At 44.1% G+C, this 21,760-nt stretch overlaps 2 protein-coding genes and 1 long non-coding RNA gene across 11 annotated transcripts in view; 1 reads left to right on the top strand and 2 right to left on the bottom strand.

The window, feature by feature from the left end:
- Positions 1 to 495: 495 nt before the first annotated feature.
- On the bottom strand, positions 496 to 4,478 carry LOC120436162. Its single transcript, XR_005610196.1, has 2 exons — positions 4,312 to 4,478; positions 496 to 622 (listed from the first exon to the last, which is right to left on the bottom strand). It is a non-coding gene; the product is annotated as an uncharacterized LOC120436162 (long non-coding RNA).
- Positions 4,479 to 10,318: 5,840 nt separating this feature from the next.
- On the top strand, positions 10,319 to 19,024 carry zbtb11 (zinc finger and BTB domain containing 11). Its single transcript, XM_031730529.2, has 10 exons — positions 10,319 to 11,122; positions 12,088 to 12,335; positions 13,337 to 13,568; positions 13,652 to 14,673; positions 15,494 to 15,811; positions 15,894 to 16,314; positions 16,925 to 17,042; positions 17,123 to 17,281; positions 17,840 to 18,015; positions 18,228 to 19,024. Exons 1-10 carry the CDS (start codon positions 10,813 to 10,815, stop codon positions 18,767 to 18,769), a joined length of 3,546 nt encoding a protein of 1,181 aa, XP_031586389.1. The 5' UTR covers positions 10,319 to 10,812; the 3' UTR covers positions 18,770 to 19,024.
- A 1,348-nt stretch (positions 19,025 to 20,372) lies between these two features.
- Positions 20,373 to 21,760, bottom strand: part of tp63 (tumor protein p63) — a 57,636-nt gene continuing 56,248 nt past the window's right edge. For 7 of the 9 annotated variants that reach the window (XM_039606328.1, XM_039606326.1, XM_039606330.1 and 4 more), the window contains one exon: positions 21,439 to 21,735. In XM_039606328.1, coding sequence (XP_039462262.1) covers positions 21,439 to 21,735 — 297 coding nt within the window. Of the gene's footprint in view, positions 21,736 to 21,760 lie in introns of all 9 variants that reach the window. The other 2 variants (XM_039606324.1, XM_039606331.1) reach the window with 2 other exon arrangements.

Here is a 21,760-nt window from a genome sequence, read left to right as displayed (position 1 = left end):
CTTTTTCTAAATAAATGTGAGCAAAATGTCTACACTCCAAGAGAAAAGTTGACTAATTATTGAATAACTGCCAACATATTACAGCAAAACAGAACCCTGTAATGCTTAAAAAAGATGTATATATACTTGCTAAACCAATGGGCTAATTCCTGAAAAGTTGGAGAAACAGATAGGGATTAAAAAGAGATGAAAAAGGTCAAAACGGAAAATAGAAATAAAAATAGAATAGAAATATACAGCTGGTCTCATAAATGCCCTCACTCAGTCACTTGAAGGTTGATATGTAATCCTCCTTTTGCTCCTGCACACTGTGCACAAAAGTCAGAAACTGCATATTTTAGAAAATGTGATGGAACCTTCAGAAAGAAAATAGAGCAGCAATAAATACTAATAACTGTGTGAGTCCAATAGAAGAGCTCTTTGTTTTCCATCAGGCTATAGAATTGAAAGTAATTTTGGAGTCACACTGTGAAATGATCAGGACCCTTACAGAGTTCAAGTGTCAATCTGAGCACCTTTATTTTTAAATACAGCGTTTCCTGCTGCTTTGGCCCGATATATATTCCACCGGGAAGCCGGCTTTCCAGTTCCTTCCCACACTGCTCCTTCCTGACTCCAGGCCCTAAAAAGGGGCAGAGTTCATTAGTTGTAATCCCTCTCACCTGTCCCCTCCATCCTCCTTACAGTACCATGCCTCCATTGCAGCAGAGCCAGAGAGCACACCCCTGCCGGTCATTACAAAAAGCATTTATACATTGGTTTTACTTTTCAGACACAGAGTCATACATACTGTTTATGCTGAAGACCAAGCATGCCCCCACTGCAAAGGCACATGCGACAGCATCAGTTTCCCTCAGCAGAACAGATGAATGAATACAACAAAGAGCTCAACGTGTCTATCTGACCTCCAAATTCCCCAGATCCCATTCCAACTGAGCATCTGCAATTTGTCCCGGAACAAGATTGATCCACCGAGGCCCCACCCAGCAGCCCACAGGACCCAAAGGATCCACTGCCATCATCCCAGGCCAGACACCACAGGACACCCACAGCGATCCATGCAGTGTCCTGTCCACGTTTCCAAAGGGTGAGAGCTGTCTGTTTTAGCTGCAGTGCACGGTACTCCGGGCACGTATTTTTTAATGTTGTGCCGGATTGGTGTCAAAGTTTGAGCGATGTGCTGTAAAGACAGACCTGTCAGCAGCCTGTCAGCTCTGCAGAGTTATTTCCAGCACAAGGAAGAAAAAGGCAAAACAGAAGAAAAGTGTGAATTATGCAAGAAGGTTTGCAAAGTGCAGAGTAAACAAAAAGCTGACAAAAGATTAAATACAAAAGAAGCAGCACAGTCTGTATTACTTTAGGAGAGTCAAACATTTGTTATGAATCATCAAACCGGGGTTAAGTGCATTCAGATAAATGCGTTATTACCAGGTTAGTTATTTAAGACACTGAGAAGACATTATTGAACGGCTGTCAGTGTAAATGGGTACTCAGGATAGCAGGTTCATTATGTGTGTCAGACATCACAATAGAAGTACATAGCCTTGGTTAGCAGTACGTGGATAGTAGCATTAATGTTGGCTAATACTGGCCAGACCTTAGCTTTATGACCATTGCATCTCAGATTTCTTTGGAGCCAGAAGTGACCGTATATAAACGGGAGGACAGACTGCTTAATTATCAGCTAACACAAACTGCATCCACACACTGTAAGAGTGCAGCACTCAGACACAGATCCCTGCTAATTAATACTAAGTAACATTCAAATAAAATCCTATAATTTCATTCACCAAACCGGAGCTCAGCCTTTTTGGATGGACTGTTTGTACAGTTACCCGCACAGACTCCATATTACTGGTCAGATAATTGCATTAAATGACAAACATAGCCAAGAAGTTCAGTTCAGGGACTGTCATAGTAAACATGTTTATTCCTGTTTTGTTTTGTTTTTTAAACACGGGAGTCTGTAGGGACCGACTCCCTGCTGAAGCCTCACCTGGACATTAGAGGTACTGCAGCTGAAGCAGAAAACCTCCCTGCCTGTATGAAAATGACAAAATGTGTTTTAATTGCTCATAAATTCAGCTGTCTGCTATTCCTGTAAAAGGACACTTAGGTCAGTCTTAGTTTTACTTTAATATTTGTTACCGTTCTATAACATGGTACACAAGTGGCAGAATGCACAGACTGTGCAGATCTCTGTTTGGTGACGTGAGATCAGCAAATACAGAAGCTGTACAGACAAACAAAAGCATGTGTAAACCTGCAGCTACCTGGGCAGCTGTGTCCAGGTGTGTCCTCTGCCATCTTCTCATATTCCTCTACCAACACCTTCAACCATCTATTGGCTCAGTGGGAAGAAAATGAAGAGTGAGCCTTCCCTTCCCAACCTGTTGGCTCTTGGGAAATATTCTTTGCATTGAGGACTCAGGAGGGAGCTCTGTGCTGGTGTTTACTCAGTCAGCTCATGATCACAATATTCCAGTGTCGGATAATAAAAGCTGGTTGGGATTTAAAGTTAAGAATAACAGCTTACTCACTTTTTTCCCCTCTGGCTCTGCACAGCAAAAAAAGTGTGTGATGCAGCCAAAGCATTGTGGGAACACGAGGTGTAAGGTGAGCTCAGTGACCTACTGGCTCCCAGCCTTCCCTTTGGTTTTCTCACTTTCTCTGCTTGCAGCCCCCCTCCAGACAAAAGCGTCATTATTGCCCTTGGATTCTCTCGCTAGTGAAACAGTGAGTTAATGAGCTGCTTTATGGGCTGTGATGTCAACAGCCGAACAGCTCCACGATGAGTAACCGGGGATCTGATGTTGACAGTAATTCGGACTCTTAGCGGGAAATGTTACACCACAATATTTCCAGTGGTGGTTTTGTCTCTCTCATTAGCTGCAATGAGCTTGTGACTGCGCTCCCTGGAAGCTGAGAATCAAACAGATGGCGATGTCTTTGTTTTTAAGAGGTGTCAGAGCGTATTCTGTGTTTTCACTGCGCATCCCTGCAGGTGAAAGGTCAAAGCGGTGGGTGTAAAAGATGCGAGTGCATTAATGTGTCTGTTGCCCGGAGGCCCAGCAAAAGAGAGAAAAGGAGGACTCTGACCATACTGGGTTGCACAAAACAGGCTTTTCTCACACCATGGAGCACGTGCTTGTGCCTCGGGTGTTCGGAACCCGACCGCGGTCCGGAGTTTACACACTCACCAGGAGTTTCTCAGGATATAGAAAATACAGCACAAGGTACAGAGCACAGGTGAACATGGCCCCTTTTCTAGTATTTTTCCATTAAATATGTAAACATATGTCACAAGTTGACAGAATCAAATCTTTAAAATCCTTCGACTGTTTTAATAACTTAATACAAACACACATTTTAACAAGCATCAGTGGGAGAAAAGGTGGATGATAAAAGATGGATGTAGTCACCTTGCCGTGGCCCATTGATTAACACCACTATGAACTCTTGAGTTAGTCTTTTAAATCTGATCACTGAAGAACTTGTCATTTTTTTAATACAGCTCATAGTTAGGGCTGGATCAGGCGACCCTGAATCCTTCCTTTGATATGCTGCAATAGGTGTAAGCTCCTGGGGGTTTCCCATGATGCACTGGGTTTTTCTACCTCACTCTCTATGTGTTTATACAACACTTTATAGTTATTATTCATCTCAGCTCTCACAAAAAAAATAGTGCAGTTCCTCAAATGGCCATTTGAAGCTGAGGCATGTCAGTTCCTACAGACTCTTTTGTTAAACTTTAGCGCAGAAATAAACATGTTTACAGCCTGCTGCAAAAACAGTTTTAGTGTCCACAGCAAATATACCCTTCCATAATAACTGTATGGGCAGGACAGTCAACAGGTGGCTGTAGCTGAGTTGCCCCCTGCTGGCTGTGTGAACAGAAGCTCGCCTTTGAGCCCTGAAAGCTATGGCCAGTGTTTTTCTATATTGCTAATAATGTGATGCAGATGTGGCAGTAAGCAGTTCAGTTCCATGCTGGTCTTTACAATATGTCTCTTGGCTTCACCAGTTATTCTTTTGCTGGTTCATCTACTGGAACAGCTAACTGTATTATATCACGCTGGTATTGCACTCATAATGAATTTGGAGTGAAAATATTCAGTGTATTCACTCGAAATTCACACATTACATTCTGACCGAATGAACCATTCAAACATCAGAAGGTTGCCGGCTGTTTTGCAGCCTGTTTGCTGTAAACACCCGTGAAATGTCCGCCTGTTTGCCAGCCAGACAACAAAGCACTGAAGAATGAGTCAAAACGATGACATAAGCAGAGTCGTGACCGTGAGCTCTTACGTCATCGTCATCCATTTGTGGCCTCTGTGCAGCGAAGCTCAGTGACGGTGACAAACTGCCTGACTGGCGACGTCCTCCGTCAGCAGCTCTGAATAGCTTTCTAGAGCTTTCTGTCCCTTTTCTGAATAAAACTGTGAGCCACATGTTCATCTTCAGGTGCTCCTATATCTTCCCTGTCTCGGTCTGGAAGAATTACTGCTGGCGCTGTGATCCTTTCTGGTGCTGTGTAATGGAAAAGTACTCCAGTGCCAGACACTGTAGCAAGCTTTCTATCACAGTGCCTGGCCTTGGGCACAGCATGAGCAAGACAGTGACAGATAAGGCAGTCTCCATTCTCTCGGGTCTCCAGCTGAGTTTGTCCTTAGACAGGCAAACACCGCACCCAGGAGACTGAGTCACACACAAGATCTTCTCGTCTGCTTAAAGCTGCAGTTCAGATCTATTAGCGTAGCAGGAAAGCAAATATACAAAACTAAAACTCTTTCTTGACATTCACTTAGCAGCAGCGGTTTTATTTACCAGTCCACGGGCATAAAGTGAGGACTTATTTTAGTTAAAAGTCTGACATTTGAGTCAGTTTTGTGGTGTAGAGTCAGGTAAGAAGACCAGTGGAGTGGACCACTGAGCCAGGAGGTGAAGCTTCCACTCTGCCAGTCTCTCTGCATTCCAACGCTCACCTATGGTTGCAAGCGCTGGGTAATGACCAAAAGAATGGGGTCATGGAAAACTCAAGACAAACAAACAAGACCTGATAAATCTGCAGCTTAAACCGTGACCACGCCTCCGCTGCTAATGTGGAATTTTTTAGGTCTATAAAATAGGGCCTCTGTCTCTTTGTGGTAGGTATTACTGCAGCTGGTGAGTGCAGTACTGTGAGACAAAGAGGTGTCTGACGAGACAATACTGGGGATGAGGATGCACTTTCAGTGTAAACTAGTTATGGTACAGATTAAACTGATCTTTGTGGTGAAGCTTATTCAGCTGTCTGGGGATATTTTTGTGTTTTCCCTCCAAAAATCCCTTTTTTTCTCTCATTGTTTGTGCCTTTTGCACCATATTATAACTATACATTTTATGGATACAGCTTTGAGCTCTAATTATGTAGAAGTGCTTCAAGGACCACACAAATGAAAGCTTTTTAGTTAATAACAGAAAATATCATCTCAAATTTCTGACGTTGGAGAAATCTTCAGAGTTTAATGAATGTTGTAAAGAAATGTTTACAGTCAACATTTCTTCTGTGAGTGGAAAACCCACTGGTGGTTTAACAGCAAATACACAACCGAACACAAAATGGCCATTCCAGCGGGTAACGGGGGCAACGATCAGTGCTGTTTTTCTCCTTGGAAAAGCCCGAGGCTATGCTGACTCTCTCTCTTATTTCAAGCTCTGAACTTGAGATTTTTTGGCTCACGCACATCTGTGCATCACATGATGCAATGTGCACTTCTTTGTTACAACATGTGCACTGAGGATGAGTACATCTTTGAATTCTGAATGCATTTCTGACCATAAATGAGCAGGCTTTTTAGTCCAAATGTACAACTCCGGTGAGAAAGCATAGAAATTGCTCGTATGGGAGGCTTTTATTGATAAATTTCCATTCTGTGATTCACTATGAAGCTGAGGAAATCGATGATAGTGGCTAATAAACAGAGGAAGAGGGTCCATTAGGACATACGGATTACATGAAAGCTTCTAGTACAAAAGAAAAGACTCTGAAGTTAAAGACGGTATCTGCTGTCAGGGTAAAGCAGTAAGAAAAGACCTGGTTTTTGTAGTGATCCAAAAAAGTGATCCCAAAGCAAAACAAAATCCATCCACCTGGAATTAACGCTCAGTCATTCAACAAAATCTTGTTTTTGATGATCAGACAGCATAAAGTATCTTACTTTGAGCTTTAAAGGAGTGGCTATCCACATTTTGTTCATAAAGAATTCGAAAATGAACTTAAGCTCACGTATTAAGACTTTAAACTAATGACTGAGACCTTAAACACATCAAAATAGTGTCGGAATGAGCAGTATGTTCGTTTTAGACCTACTTTCAGCTGCTCCCTTACTCACAAGGTGGCACCACAGCAGGTAACTCCACATGTTTGATTTGGCAGAGTTTGTAAGTCCTTCATGAAGTAACCACAAAGGATTTATGTCCCAGGAATATTTTGCTGATTGGTTAAAGTGTAACCCACTGCACTAAGAGCCACGTTATCCAATCAGGAATATCCCTGCTGGGTATTGAATAAACACAGCCACTTTGCTTTTCAGACCCACAAGTTACTGTGCAGTCTGCTGTCTATTTTGTCCATTTTTTAGAAGCTGCTTAATTAACTGAAAAGTTTAATTAAGGTGTGTATCGGCACACTGGGCAGTGGTTAGTATTAAAAAACTAACAAAAAAACAAAAAAGAGCTGGAGAATGACATCAATAGCTTTATAAGGCTTGTGTCTCTCCAGTAAAGAAGACCCTGCAGCACATTCAATTCACTTTTATTTTTATGGCGCCAAATCACAACAACAGTCACCTCAAGGCGTTTAAGGTAAGGTAAGACCCTCCAATAATAGAGAGAAAACAATCAGATGACCCCCTGTGATAGTGGAGAGGAAAAACTCCCTTTTAACAGGAAGAAACCTCTGCCAGAACCAGGTTTAGGGAGGGGCAACCATCTGGTGCAACTGGCCCGGGGGTGAGGGGAGGAAGACAGGACAATGACACGCTGTGGGAGAGCGCCAGAGATTAATACTAACTAATGTAGCAGGAGACGCTGGAACCTGGTCATCACTTATATCATCTGACGCCGGACAACCTCAAGCTCAGCTTTTTTTACAGTCTCCATCTTTGTGTTCTGAAACCAGCTAAGATAACAGGAAGGTGCTTGTTGAGGTCACAGAGCAGAGGAGTCGAAGACTGTTTTCCCATAGACTTCTGTACAAATCAGACCTATTCTTGCATCCCCCTGCTGGCCATTAGAAAGAATGCAGGTTTACGGCACTTCTAAAGCGACTTCACTTTAAAGAATTGGGAACTCTGTGCAGATTTTATACTATATTGTTTATGGATAAGGTGACATTATAGAAACATTACAATGAAAACACAACAATATAGACAAAATAAAATAGCCTTTCATGCAATGTCAGCATTTAAATCAGCCTACACCCACTCAGTTGTCTGACATGCATCATCAGTGGAGAGGTCACTTCCACTGAGCTTCTTTAGCATAATGCTGCTCGTAGATTTTGGGGGGGGGGGTTGTTGTCCAGCGGGTTGTACGACCCTTTAACCTTTGACTCTCTTGATAATTTGTCTCCAAAAACAAACAAAAACTGTTAAAAAAAAAAAAGTTAAAAGTAGGAAAGCATACAACTTGGAACAGGTGGTACATCACTCGAATCATCGGCCTCTGCTGTCTGCTGGCAGATATTCTACTGCACAGAGGATTGTGGGTCAAAATGACCAGAAAGTCACACTGACTTACTGCAAAGTGTGACCGTATGCAGCCGGCAGGACATCCTGCTATTTTTGGCATGCACTTGACAAACCACATATTTGGACATATGAAATCTAACAGATGTGAAAGATTATTTATTGGAAGACAGACATTATATTGGTAGATTCTCATATATATACACATATATAAAAAGAAAGCTTCCTGTTTGTATAGTGCTGAAACGTTTGACTGAACAAAGAACCTCTCTTAGCTGGTGTTGTATTGTTTTTTACACCAGCCTTCCTGTTCTGAGTAATAGGTGCCTTTGTCTTCAGACCAGGAAACCTGCATTAAGCTAAACAATAGTACAAAGGAGAAGGAGATTAATGGTGGAGCCAATAAACCAAAGAGGAAGTGACAAGATGTGCAAAGTGGGCATCAAACTGTGACGTGATGAAGCAAACACAGGCAGCTCTGTTGTTTCCCTGTGAAGGTGTCATATTTTAGACTCACCCGCTATTAATCCTCTAGTTATTGCTGGAGAGACCAGACAAACGTCATGTGACACAGAAACACACTGACAGGATGCAAACGATCTTATTTTTTTCCCAAGCGCTCACACAAACACTCTGCAACACGTGTTGAGGCGTCTGCCAGCAGCAACTGGGAATAAACAATATTAAATCTCTGACTCACAGGAGAGGGAACCGGATACGTCAGATCAACTCTGCATGGGAAATTAAGCGAGATAGGAATGACAAAAGAAGAAACAGCAGCACTTCGCAGAGCATTTGAATCTTTATGATACTTAAACAGTCTAGAAATCTAAGATGGATTCCATTTTCTTTATGAAAAAGCAGCAGAGGAAGCAGTAAAATATGTAAAGACCAAACATCAGGCTCTGGATCTGAAACAGGGATGAGATTGCAAGTATTACTTTGTCTCCCCCCTCCCCGTCGGCCCAGTGTAACTCTGTAAAAATATGACGCTGTGGTGAGGCCCTGGAATGATTCATTTCTTTTTGCAATAGCGAGTATGTGCAACAGCGCCTCCCTATGGTCTGCTGATCCCTCAAGGACCACACAATCACTCAGATGCCACAGCCTTTATGAGCCAGACTTATGAAAGTGCTGCACTACAACCAGTTGGTGCAGATCTGACGAGAAACACAACTGAATGAGGCCTGGAGCTGCTGCAGACTCTACGTGATGTCTTTAGTCGTTTTCTTACTATGACTTTGTCAGTCTGCTGTGGGAGGATAAAAGAAAGCTGTTTTTTCTTGGACTTGATTATAATTTTCCACTTGCCAGATGAAGATTATCTAAATAAATGTGTTTGGACAGTTGTGTTTTTCACTTTTTTTTAACTTTCATAAAAATGACTGAACACTGTAACTGAGGGCATCACAGAATTTTAGAATGTGTGTCACAGATGAAGGCATCAGTACAGGTACAAGAACATCGGCGTAACTTTGTGCTGAACATGGGGGGGGTGTTAAGATCTCTTAAATCTGGGTAAATTCCCAAATGATTAGACATGCAATTTGCTGCCTATTTCAGCCTATTTCTGCAAGATAATTCATAATTTTATTGGGGGAGTTATATTGGTTGGGTCTGATTATTGGGGGGGGGCATAACCCCCCTGGAAATTACGCCCCTATATAAGAAACACAAATGAAACTGTTAAAACAAGCCTGTATAAAATATGCTCGGTCATTTTAGACGCTAAAACAACTTGGAATCAGATTAAAGGGGCTCATTAAGTAAAAACATAAAAATCTTAAGACAAGACAATAAAAACAATCACCTTAAAAATGTTAATAAAATGAAAGGTGTCTTCTTCTGATCCCTTTAGGTGCTGTTGGTGATCAAAGGTAACCCATAAACTCGTCTCCACCCGCCCCACCCTGCTGCACTCTCTTCTTCACCTGCCTTGTCCACCCTCCGCTGTTTGGACCCAGGTATTTGAACTCCTCTACCTTCACTACCTCTGCTCCTTGGAGCTGTTTTATACCTGTGTTGCTCTCATTCACACATACGTTTTGTGTCTTCCTTCTACTGACTTTCATCCCTTTGTATCCAAAAAATTAAAATAGCTTAAATAAAGTGGAATAAATATATAGATAAATACAATATGTCAAAAGAAATGATCAGGAAGGCAAAAAGCACACAAAACACAAAAAATAGGTCAGATAGATATTTATTAATTAAAAATTTTACCTTATTAACTTCCATATTGTTTTTATTTATCTTTATTAAACAGACAACTAAATAATATATAAATATTTATTTAAATAAGTAAAAAATAAGTGATAAGTACATTTATTTATTCAATATTTTTATTTTTTTTAATTTATTTTCTTGTTCTTTAATTTTACTATATTTAAATAAATAAACAAAAAAGTCACTTTTCAACTGAATTAATTTAGATAAAATATATTATTCACTTATATGCAAATGTATATATAAAAATAATAAATATTCAAATATTACTTACAATTATAAACATTCATCTTACATTTATTTAGTTAGACAAATAGAAATAAATTCAAGATAAATACATATAATTATTTAGTTAAATATTTATTTGTGGCATTTAATTTATAAAAATCAATATATGGCCTTACACGGTGTCAGGCGAGACTGTGGGTTTTGTTACGCCCACTAAAGAGTAATAAAGATTCAGATAAGTAAAAATATTTAATCTATAGGTAAATAAAACAAAATAAATACACTTTTAAATTGCTCGGGTTCTTTTCCATGACGTTAAAGCTTTGCACATTGTGCCCTCTTGTGGCAGGGAAAACATTTGCGTACTTCCGCCCCCTGTTACGCCAAATCCGGTTGTGCAGCAGCCATTTTGTCTGTTCGGGCATTTCTCCCCAGTCGGTTGCGAACTGCAGTTCCACCTTCGCAAACAATTTGAAATGCATTTGTAGCGGCTCTATTTCGCATTAGCAACGATCCGAGCGACGTACAAAAATTTCCGTCCGACTTCGGGAAGCTGAGGAGGGTCCTCCTCTTCCAGAAAAATCCACAGTTCAGCGTGAGAAGCTCGGCTCGGCTCGGCTCGGACATGTCGTGTGAGGAAAGCTACTTGGCCATCATACGCTACCTGACCGACGAGCGGGAGCCGTACGCGCCGGGGACGCCCGGGAACACCAAGAGGAAGATCCGCAAGGCGGCCGCCTGCTACGTGGTGCGGAACGGGACCTTATTTTATCAGCGCAGGTTGAAGGGCCAGAATGACTTCACGGAGCTGGAGGTGGTGCTGCAGGACGAGCGCAGGAAGGAACTTATCAACGAGGCGCACATTATGGTGGGCGGAGAGCACCTGAACCAGCAGCTCACCTGGGAAGTCATCTCCCAGAAGTACTGGTGGAGAGGTGAGAGAGCGAGGGGGGTGGCTGATAGTTAGTGTGAGGAGTATAAATGAGCCGGTGGAAATAAACACGATGAGCCTGCCTGCAGAAATGCATGCTCACTGCTGCTCCCTGTCGCCATCTAGCGGCCAATGAGGAGGTTTGATTCAAACGGATGGATGTTATTAGAAGGGAATATTACATTAATATAAAGGAGAAAGCTCATCGCTTCTTGTGTGTGTCTGTGCGTTTCAGTTGAACCTTCAAAAATTTTGATCAGAAAGTTATTAAGTTTAGTTTAAGAAATGTGCATAATTTAGCCAATATATAAAGCATATGTTCGGACTCTGATATCAGATACATGTCTGTCTGTAGCGTTTTCTAACGATGCCCCGTGGTTATTGGATAGATCGAGATGGCTCAGGGCACACAGCTGATATGTTTGCAGCTGCTCCTGAAAATGAATGCAGTCATTGTGTGTTATTGCTGCCAGTCCAGCTGTGCAGAGCTGTTCGCCGTAAGATGACAACATCTTTCTTCATGTGTTTTTAATTTTTATTATTTATTATTATTTTTTTCGTCTGTTTTAACTTAAGACTGTGGAGTCTGCAGGAAAGGTTGATTAAGTATTTGCAATTGGGACACCCATGAGGATTTTAAGTATGTCAGATGGTCTTGAGACTGACCAGAATTAAGTATTTGACAAGTTAAAACAATAAATACAAAACAATAGAGTCACAAAAATCTAGTAATGGTTCGCTTAGTCCTCATTTCAGCTCCATCCTTTTATTCTTGGAGTAGCTTTTTATGATTCAGTGTTCAAAATAAGCCTCCCTTGTCTTAAACCTGGCTAATTTTCCACCACCAGTCAGGAAATGATTCGTTTTACTGCTACAGGCGTGACAGGAAGTGCTTTAATTTTCACACATCTGTAGAACAAATCAGTTTCTGGTATTGATCAGAGAGTCGCTGTCATGCATCCCCCTTAGGGATCCTGAAGCACGTCAAAGACCACATCAGGGAGTGCGCTCACTGTCAGAGCAGGCGGGGCACCGATGACGGCTCGGGGCAGCGATCGTTCTCCCGACCAGGCAGACGCAGGACTGCTGCCAACTCCAACGAGGAAGAGGAGGAGGAGGAGGAAGAAGAGGGAGATGAAAATTTATTCTTCACAGATTGTTCTCAACAACAGAGGTCCAAGATGGCGAAGGGGACGCCGAAGCATGAGCTGGTGTTTGTGAGTATCAGAGGTCTCGTTCAGTGTTTCCCACACATTTATGTTCCGTTTGTGCTGCATGTTGATTATTTAACATGACTCATCATTAATGAAACAAAAGTCACGGTGTTACTGATGCTTTTCTTTGACTTTCCAAAGACATCAGGGGTGGTCCCTAGAATTTGGCTCTGGATTAGGGTGTGTTTGTGGTGCGTTTGAAGTCATGAGTGGCTTTTACAGGTTCACCTACATTAATGCGACTCTCACCTCCTCTGCTTAGATCTTGTTGAGCAGAGGCTCATTTACAGCCATCTTGGCTCAAGCTAAATTAAATGAGCTTGTAGGGAGGGGGAACAACGGGCATGTGTGTCCCAAAAGGAGGTACGCAGCTGAACCGAATTATTAAATAATTCTGTTATTTATGACAAATGGCTGCGGTTCAGCTCCATCTCCTCCATCTTGAAGTGCAGTTTGTAGTTCTGGTTCTGCAGCAGAACCACCTGTTGCAGGCTCTGGCTAGAGTGACCCTCTAGCTGAGAGATGATCTTAAGAACTGAACCAGGACCGCCATCGCCAGCTGCAGTCCAAAACCGTTCGAATTAGAACCGTCTTGCTTCAGGATTCTGCAGACAGTGAAAACAGATTTGATACTGGTGATAGATTAATAAGTTGTAATCTCTCACTGTGAAGACAAGTCTGGGAGGTGTTATCACCATCTGTAGCGCACCTGAATCCATGACTCAAAGGATCTGGCTAGCTTGGATAGATTCCTGCCTTTGGAAGCAGCCATCCAACATCTGAGACTGCCAACCAGCAGAAAAACAGGAGGCAGGAAGCGCCTGGCTCATCTGATTAGCATTGGCTGGACTTTCAAAATAAGAGCTGGCCACTCAGTAGTAAATTGATCATGCTTGGTGGGGGAAGGAGGAGAGAATAAAAATTGAAGTTTGCATGTGAGAGAGGTTGTTTTTTATTACTGAATAAAACTGATGCTTTTCCCTAAAATGTGTTTTATTTTTCAGGTTGACAGTAAAGGCGTGGTCAATCAGTTCCTGTCCAAACACAGCCAGACCATGTTGGACAAACTCAACGAGCAGCGTCTCAGCAATCAGTTCTGTGACATCACGCTGCTGATCGAAGGCGAGGAGTACCGTGCGCACAAAGCTGTGCTGGCAGCGTGCAGCGAGTACTTCAACGAGCTCTTCTTTGAGAAAGGCGCTGCGTCCACGCACGAAGCGGTCGTCGACCTCTCTGGTGAGCACTTTGGGGGGTTTTTTATTCCTTGCTGGATGTTTTCCTCCTTCGCCCAGCTTTAACATTCCTCCTTCTTCCTGCAGGGTTCACCAAAGCCAGCTTCCTCCCGCTCCTGGACTTTGCATACACATCCACGCTTACGTTTAACTTCTGCATCATGGCGGACATTGCAAACCTCGCCCGACACCTGCTGATGACCGAGGTGCTGCAGATCTGCGAGTCGGTACATAAGCAGGTGGAAGAGCAGAAGCTGACGGTATATCAGAGGGGAGACGTTCACACGGTGTTGTCGAGCGAGCCGGCCACTCAGGAAGAGGCGAAGAACGACTCTGAAACCTACATGGTAACCATAGAGAGTGACGGACAGGCATTAGTCACGCACAGCGGCGTCACCGTGTCAGGCGAGACATTGGCTTTTGTTACACCCTCTAAAGACGGCTGCATCCAGCAACCGATGGCGGTCATTACGCAGACAGTAGAAGGAGAGGGAGTACACGAAGGGGAGGCTGGACAGAGCGAGACTGTGGCCTTGATTGCACACACCGGGCAGGTGGAACCGGGTGAGACCGTCACTCTTATTTCAGGGGGTGCTGAAGGTTTGGAGGGGGAGACGATGACTGTGGTCACCCACAGTGGGCAGGCCGGGGCCAGCGAATCCCTCGCCGTGGTGTCCGCATGTTTGGCGATGGAAGAGCCACAAGTCGCCGAAGCAGAAACATTTGTCATAAACGTGGAACCGAACAAAGAGAGCCCGCTGGAGGTCACCCAGCTGGCACCTGCAGCGGCGACGTCCACTCAGGAGGCCACTACGGAGCAACAGAGGGTCGAACCAGCGCCACTGCCGCAGAAACGCAAACGAGGACGTCCAGCAAAGGTGAGGAAGGAGGTGGAGATAGAGGAGTTCCTGCCGCTGGAGGACGAGGAACCTTCTGCAGATGAAAGTCACTCAGACAAGCAGGAGTTCACGTCAGATGACCCCAACAGGAGGCGACTCCGGCAGCGCTCCATCGCAGAGGGCGGTTACGCTCGTCTGCATATGGGGCTGGAGGAGGAGGAGGAGGCGGCGAAGAAAGGTTCAGCCTCACCGCGTGCTGCCACCCCGAAGGTACAAAACGGTCATCCCATGAAAAATCCTTCGGCACTGCTTCAATGCTTCCTCAGAATCCATGTTTACAGCATTAAACAATGTAGATTTAACAAAGACATGAAAAAGTTCACAGGGGTGGGTCTAAAGTCTGAGCTCAGGCCTGGGGCCGAAGAACATATTTACTCAGTGAAAGAAGATTTCAGTTAACTGAAATCAATTTAAAAGCAAGAAATAGTCGTAGCTTTTGTCTTTATCATTTTGATCGCTTTTCTCAACACATCCTGCCTCACGAGGCTTTGTTTGTCCAGACTTAGGATGTCCACATGATTCCGAGTTGGCTGCCTTCAAGCTTTTTGTGTTATAAGATCTACTCTTCCCAAAACTCACCTCTTCAACAAAACTCTCAACCTCACGCCTTTTTGTAAAGCGTCCCTATGATACAAAAATACCCTCCATGTTACAATAACTAAGAAGACTAAACCAACCCTGAAATAAAACTAAACGATCTTGAACAATATAAACTGAAACTCAGCAAATCCATTGTAGTAATTAACTGAAACGGAGTTTAATAGTGAAAAATTAATTAAAAAGCTTAGAGCGAATCAAAATAAAATCTACTTAGAAAATAAAAAACAGCTGTGGTCCGCTCTAAAACTGATTTCTTGTAGAGAAACTTGGAAGATACTGAACCCTCCCCCACTGAAAATGCAAACTGGTTTTCTTAAGCTCTGTGAGAGACAAACAAGAAGTGCTTGTGACATTAAACCTTTGCTTTTGTTAAAAATAACAAGATATGGCACATGTTGAAATATTTGTGGTGTTGGTACTTGTGTTCTAGGTTGGGTCGAGGCCCGGGAAGAGAGGCAGGCCGCCCAAGCAGCCTGTGGAAAGTCAGGTGGAAGCACTGCCTGAGTCTGCAGCGGATCCAGCGGTCAGTGCTGCGGAGAGCGTTATGGCCGAGGAAGTCGCTACTGAGGAGGCCGGGGCTCCGAAGGTTTCAGAGCCAGAGACCACACCCAGTCAGGAGAAAACCCAGGCAGAGAGCACCGTAGATGGCGAGCACACGTGCTCCGAGTGCGGCATGTCCTTCCAGAGACGTTACTCCCTCATCATGCACACGTTAAAACACGAGAAAGCTCGAGGGTACAAGTGCAGCGTAAGTGTCGGCGCGTGTCACTGTGTGGCGTTGAATTGTTAATGCTGCCCGCTCTCACCGAGATGTTTCCGTTTCCTTGCAGCTGTGCAGTAAGGAGTTCCAGTACGCCGCCTCTCTCCGTGCCCACCTGGCCCGACACAAGCAGCAGAGCAGCCAGCGAGCCCCCGTCGCCAAACCCTCAGTGGAGCAGGGCTCTGAGGAGAAAGCGGACAGCGAGATGGACGAGAAAACGTCGTCATCGTCCTCGCTCACCAAAAGAGAATTTGTGTGTGACATTTGCGGGAAGACATTACCGAAGCTCTACTCCCTGCGGATCCACATGCTGAATCACACCGGCGTGCGGCCGCATTCCTGCAAGGTCTGCGGGAAGACGTTCGCCCACAAACATAGCCTGAAGATGCACCGAGCGCTGCACGACGTCACCAAACAGTTCCAGTGCGAATTCTGCAAGAAGTCGTTTGTGAGCAAAAGGAGCATGGAGGAGCACACCAGCCTCCACACAGGTCAGTCACAGGACTTCAGCTTTCTTCTCTTTAATCCAGGATTTCTGAAAATTCCTCTTTCCGATTGGTGTGCATTTACCTGACTGTACTTCTTGTTCTGCTTTGAGACCCTCTGTGAACTGAACGAACGCTCAGCAGGTGGAGACTCGAGGGTCAAACTTTAGTTTAGTTTAGCGTTGGTTGGCTAAACAAAACCTTAAATCCCAATCAGAGATGATGACTATCATGATGGTGGTAGTCGACCAGGTTGTGTTCAACATCAGTTACCACGGTGATTTAGCCAGGAGAAAAAGAGCCACTTTCACAATGGAGAAAACACTTAACTTTGACAATGATTGTTGGGGTTTTCTCTGTTTTATTTGTATTATTGTAGGGTCTTTAACTTACAATAGAAAGCGTCTTGAGGCCCCTGTTGTTCAATTGAATTGAACGTGAGTTTTATCTTTGCGGTAGAGCTCTCGGGTTCATGTGCTCTCACTCTCTGAGGCTGCGGAGCTGTCAGGAGAGGCAGCTGATTACCGCCCTGACAAAGTGTCTATAGTGTTGTATAAAAAAGCTTGGCTCAGTCCTTTGCAGTGGTCTGTATGACAACATCACTGTTTCTTTTCAGGTGAATCGAAGTACCTCTGCAACACGTGTGGAGCCACCTTCCACCGAGCCTCCGCTCTCAGCAAACACCTGAAGAAGCACCAACCCAAACCCGACGTCCGGCCATTCGCCTGTGCACAGTGAGTAACTCTTCATCAACACCGTCCTCTTTGCTTCAGAGCCCGAGCTGCGGTCTCAGTCTGCTTCCTCTCTTCCACAGTTGCGATAAGAGGTTCTACGAAGCCAAAGATCTGCAGCAGCACATGAACAAGCACATGGGCCTGAAGCCGTTCCAGTGCCAGGTGTGCGGGAAATGTTACAGCTGGAAGAAGGACTGGTACTCCCACGTCAAGTCCCACAGCGTTGCCGAGCCTTTTAAGTAAGTGTGACAGGGGTGAAGTGCACCCCACGTTGCACGTTGATCACGTTGCATCCCAGAAATCAGAAGTAGAATAGCTTCAGGGAATTTACTCCTACAACACAACAGCCCTGTGACACCTGTCACCGTGTAACTTCAGACCGCTGAGACGAACTTAATACGTGATGGTGGCGTTTAAGTTTGTAGTGCTCCTCCCCAAAACTTCTCCAAACAGCCACATTTTTTGCTTTCACTCCTGCCGTGACACTGAAAAACAAAATGAAGCTTTCTGATGATTATAAAACATTTTTACCATCCTTCAGAACTTCATGTTCTGCTTTTCTTTTCTGCCGATTATCAATGATTTCATACCAGCTGAAATAAAACCAAATTCGCTGCCATGGAAATATGTAAAGGAAAGTAAGCGGTACCTTTGTTTCACTTAAACTCCTTCATGGTTAATGAGTGGTATAAATTGTGAGGTGGGGACAGGTACAAATGCTATGGTTGTTGCAACAACAGAATTGGCTGGCCTTGATCATGCGCCTTTGCAGTGACGCCCTTTGTTTGTGTCGTCAGATGTAACGTCTGTGGAAAGGAGTTCTTCGAGAAGGCTCTGTTCAGGAGGCATGTGAAGAAAGCCACGCACGGGAAGAAGGGCCGAGTGAAGCAGAACTTGGAGAGAGAGTGCGAGCACTGTGGCAGGAAGTTCACGCAGCTCCGGGAGTACCGACGCCACATCAACAATCACCAGGGTAAGCGCGTCGTGCAGCTTTTCTCATGTAGAAGATGCTTTTTATCGCTAAAGTACGAACATATAACAACGTAACCTAAAATGAGACCTCCTGTGACTCTCTTGTTGACTCTGCTGTCCTGTGAGGGTGTCTGGTGGGAGTGGCGAATTAGTTTTCCGTCCTATAAATGCGATCATTAATGCCCCTCCATCTTTTCTTTTTTTTTCTTGAAGGAGTGAAGCCTTTCGAATGTCTGACTTGCGGTGTCGCCTGGGCCGATGCACGCTCTCTCAAGCGCCATGTCCGCACTCACACAGGAGAACGGCCATACGTGTGCCCCATGTGCCAGGAGGCCCACATCGACGCACGCACTCTACGCAAGCACATGGCCAAGTACCACGTGGACAGCCTGCCTGGGAAGATCATGCTGGAGAAGGACACCCTCCAGTTTCACAACCAGGGCACACAGGTGGAGCACGCAGTCAGCATCCTGGCGTCCGACCTGCCCCCCGAGCTACGGCCTGCGCAGCAGCCGGCCTCGGAGGAGATCGAGACTGTGCTGATCACGGAGGAGACGGTGGAGGCTGTGGAGGCCGTCCAGGCTGTGCAGGCGGTGAGCGACGGCTCGGTGGCGACGCTCTCGGATCAGGGCATCATGCAGGTCGTGAACTACGTCTTGGCCCAGCAGGCGCTGACGGGGGGGAAGCTCGAGGAAACCCCTGAGGTGATTCAGACGATGGAGGTGGAGGTGGCTCACGTCGCCGAGGTAGAGTAGCTGTGGGCCTGAGGACGGGGACTCCCCACACAGACTGATCACGTTGCTTCACAGTCTGTACAAAATGTAAAAAAAAAACATTCAGATCCTATTTTTCTGAACTTGTAAATAGTGTAATGATCTCAGACTCGAGGTTTTCACTGTGTGCATTGTCTGTAAATAGCTAAACAAACAGTAAGTGGATACATTTCAGACATGAACTGTGTTGTCGCTCAGGAGGAATGCAGGCAGAATTAAAGCTTTGGCTCAAACTTCTCTGATCTGTTTTTGTTGTTGTTTGTTTTTTAGCTAATACCAAGATGATGATGATGACAGCTCAAGCCTTTGTCCTTGTGTTCTGTATAGTTTGTGGTTCTGATTCTGCACCAGCTTCCTGCAAGTCATCAAAAAGACATAAATGTCTTCTGTAGATTTGCAGATGGTATTTTTAAAAATCAGAGACAAAAGGCTGAGATAGTTTGGACACGTGTAAAAGGAACAGGATGATTTTTGTTTTTTGTTGAATTTCATTTTTCACAGACTTATCAGTGTCACAGTAGAGCTTGGACCTCCTTCAGGACCAAGTCTCCCCATCTCGGTAAAACATTGAGCTGTTTTGAAGCGGCTTGTAATTTATTGGTTTGCCCGATATTGTTTGATTATTTATATGGAAGGTAAAACTCTTGTCGAAACTTGTTTTTGAATCCTGTCATCGTGGGAGTCTTTTCTGTTTTTCCTTGTCTTTTGCGAAACAGCTGGCCTCCTACTTTTTGTCAGGTATTATATATAAAGTTACTGCAGGTTTTTCAAAGCCAAACATTTCAGCTACAAACAAAGGCAATGGCAGTTTTTCCTGTTTTTGGGTGTGCAGTGAAGGCATCGTGTTCTCAGTAATTTTGTTCCCAGCTGTTGACAGCCTTTTTATTTGAGGACCAACACAGAAGGTGGCACTTCAGAGAATTGGACTCTGTAGCAGGAGTTGGTTACCTTTGTTAGGTAACTTCAGTGTTAAGAAGGTGGTGTAGTTCTTTCCAATGTAAACAAATGTACACAATCAGATCTCAGGAAAATGTCCTCACCATTCCTGGAAGATCCCTCAGACCTCCACGTGCAGATAACAAAGGGTCTATTTAATTTTTTTTAAGTGTCTCAGTGACGCATAGATTCGTGGTAAACAGAAAGCACACCATCTCTCAGTTCCAAGATTTCTTTTGTTTTGCTTCTGTGTTTTGACTTGGTTATTTCTAATTAATAACATGGTGTAAAATGTCCTGAGTTCATCTTAGGTTGTATTTTTCTGGTAAGACAGGTAAGCGTACGTCTCTGTGCAGATTCTTAGAAGCACGACTGAAGCACTTTCTTGCTTTTTGCAAACAATTTTAAAGCTTCTTTCTTCTTTACACAGAAACCTTTTATTTCTCGACTTCAGAGGCTCAACCTCACTGGTTTCAGTCCTGCTTTTGTACTTGTCCTTTCTGCTCTGTCGGGTCTGAAGAATAAAAAGAATATGCAGCAGTGCTCGGACGCTTAAACAGAGCTTCGTGTGACTTCTTGAAATGACGTCAGCCACATAAGTTCGAGATATCTTTGAGTTTGTTCAACGCAGAAATAAACAGACACACAGGAGTGTTAACATGCAATACAGCAAGTATGGATATTTATTTCAGATTTATATCAAAATACCCTCGATATACTGAGACATATTTACAATACATTGTACAAAAATATGAAACTGCAGTCGGTTTCTGCTTCTTTCTAACAAATGCAGACTACTGGAGAGAAAGCTGGGCTAAATCCTGTGTCCACACAGACGCACTGCATGTACTCCTGTGAACTGATTAATACATTGTTCTTAGTGATAAAGCTACCAAAGGAAATCATGCAGTTCCCTTAGAGCAAGTTTAAAAAAAAAACAGAACTATACAAATTTATATACATTTAACTCCAGTTTCCTCTACCAAAAGATCAAAAAAATACTTTTGCTCAGCAATAAACGAGAATAAAACGACATCAGTCATAACTGTGAAACACTGGGTGGAGTGTTAGGCCTATATGTGGCTACATCAAATGAAATACCATCATTTAAACACGCACGCACGCACTCAAACACTTCGCAAACAGACTTTTCAAGGCGACGCGTTGGTCTCACAACACATGAAAAAACATTTTTTTTTAAAAGCAAAATACGGAAGACACAGCAGAAAAACAAATCGCTCATCAGCTGACGTAATACTTCTGAGAAGAAATGTTTGAAATGACTCCTGCCACGAGCGAAAACCAGTGTACTCGACTAAAAAAGGGTTACAAACTAAAATACACTTTTGCTACGGCCCATAGCAGAAACACAAGCCCTAATAAAAGCCCTCTAACGCGGTTCCTTTCCATTCACGCTTTGACTCAGGAATGAATCGTGAACACTTGATACCTCAAAGCAATCTGGGAAGTCCTCAGCATTTCTTAAGTGCTCTCAAGAAATTACAACATAACAATAAAATGTAAAACAGAAACAAAAAAAAAACTAAAAATGCACCGTTTGCTCAGCACCTTTAAAATAACTTGGCGGGACAAAATGAAAGTAAGTGCGTCTGTTTGTTCTCAGCAGGCTTTGCACTAAACAGCAGGTTTTCAAATGAAATGTTCATCAGCAGGCGTGAAATGACAAGTGGGGACGCAGCGGCGGTGGCGGCGTCTTACTCTCCCTCCTCCTTGATGCGCTGCTGTTTGTTGCGGCGCGAATCCAGGTCGAAGGAGAAGTCGGACCACTCGTCGCGGGGCGGGAAGGAGATGGTCTGGCGCAGGGTGAAGCGCACGGCGTCGATGACGCGCTCGCCCCGCGCCTCGGAGGAGCCCACGCTGACGGTGGAGGCGCTGCCGGTGGTGCGCACTATGTGGGGAGGAGGGGAAAAATCCATAGCCTGTCGGTGCTCCATGATGCCCTTCCAGATGATGTGCTGGAACTCGGCGGGGATCTTCAGCCTGGACAGGTCCTAATGGTCATTACACAGGGGAGCG

Source organism: Oreochromis aureus, linkage group 23, assembly GCF_013358895.1.
Source record: "Oreochromis aureus strain Israel breed Guangdong linkage group 23, ZZ_aureus, whole genome shotgun sequence".
Classification (NCBI taxonomy): Eukaryota; Metazoa; Chordata; class Actinopteri; order Cichliformes; family Cichlidae; genus Oreochromis; species Oreochromis aureus.
Note: the sequence above shows the minus strand (reverse complement) of the source record. Positions and strands in the feature narration are given on the sequence as shown.

Excerpts from the sequence above, each read along its gene's own strand:
- zbtb11 (XM_031730529.2), top strand. The coding sequence starts at position 10,813 with ATGTCGTGTGAGGAAAGCTACTTGGCCATCATACGCTACCTGACCGAC. Across the intron at positions 16,315-16,924 it reads GCACACCAGCCTCCACACAG|GTGAATCGAAGTACCTCTGC; the intron begins GTCAGTCACAGG and ends GTTTCTTTTCAG. Across the intron at positions 17,282-17,839 it reads AGCGTTGCCGAGCCTTTTAA|ATGTAACGTCTGTGGAAAGG; the intron begins GTAAGTGTGACA and ends TTGTGTCGTCAG.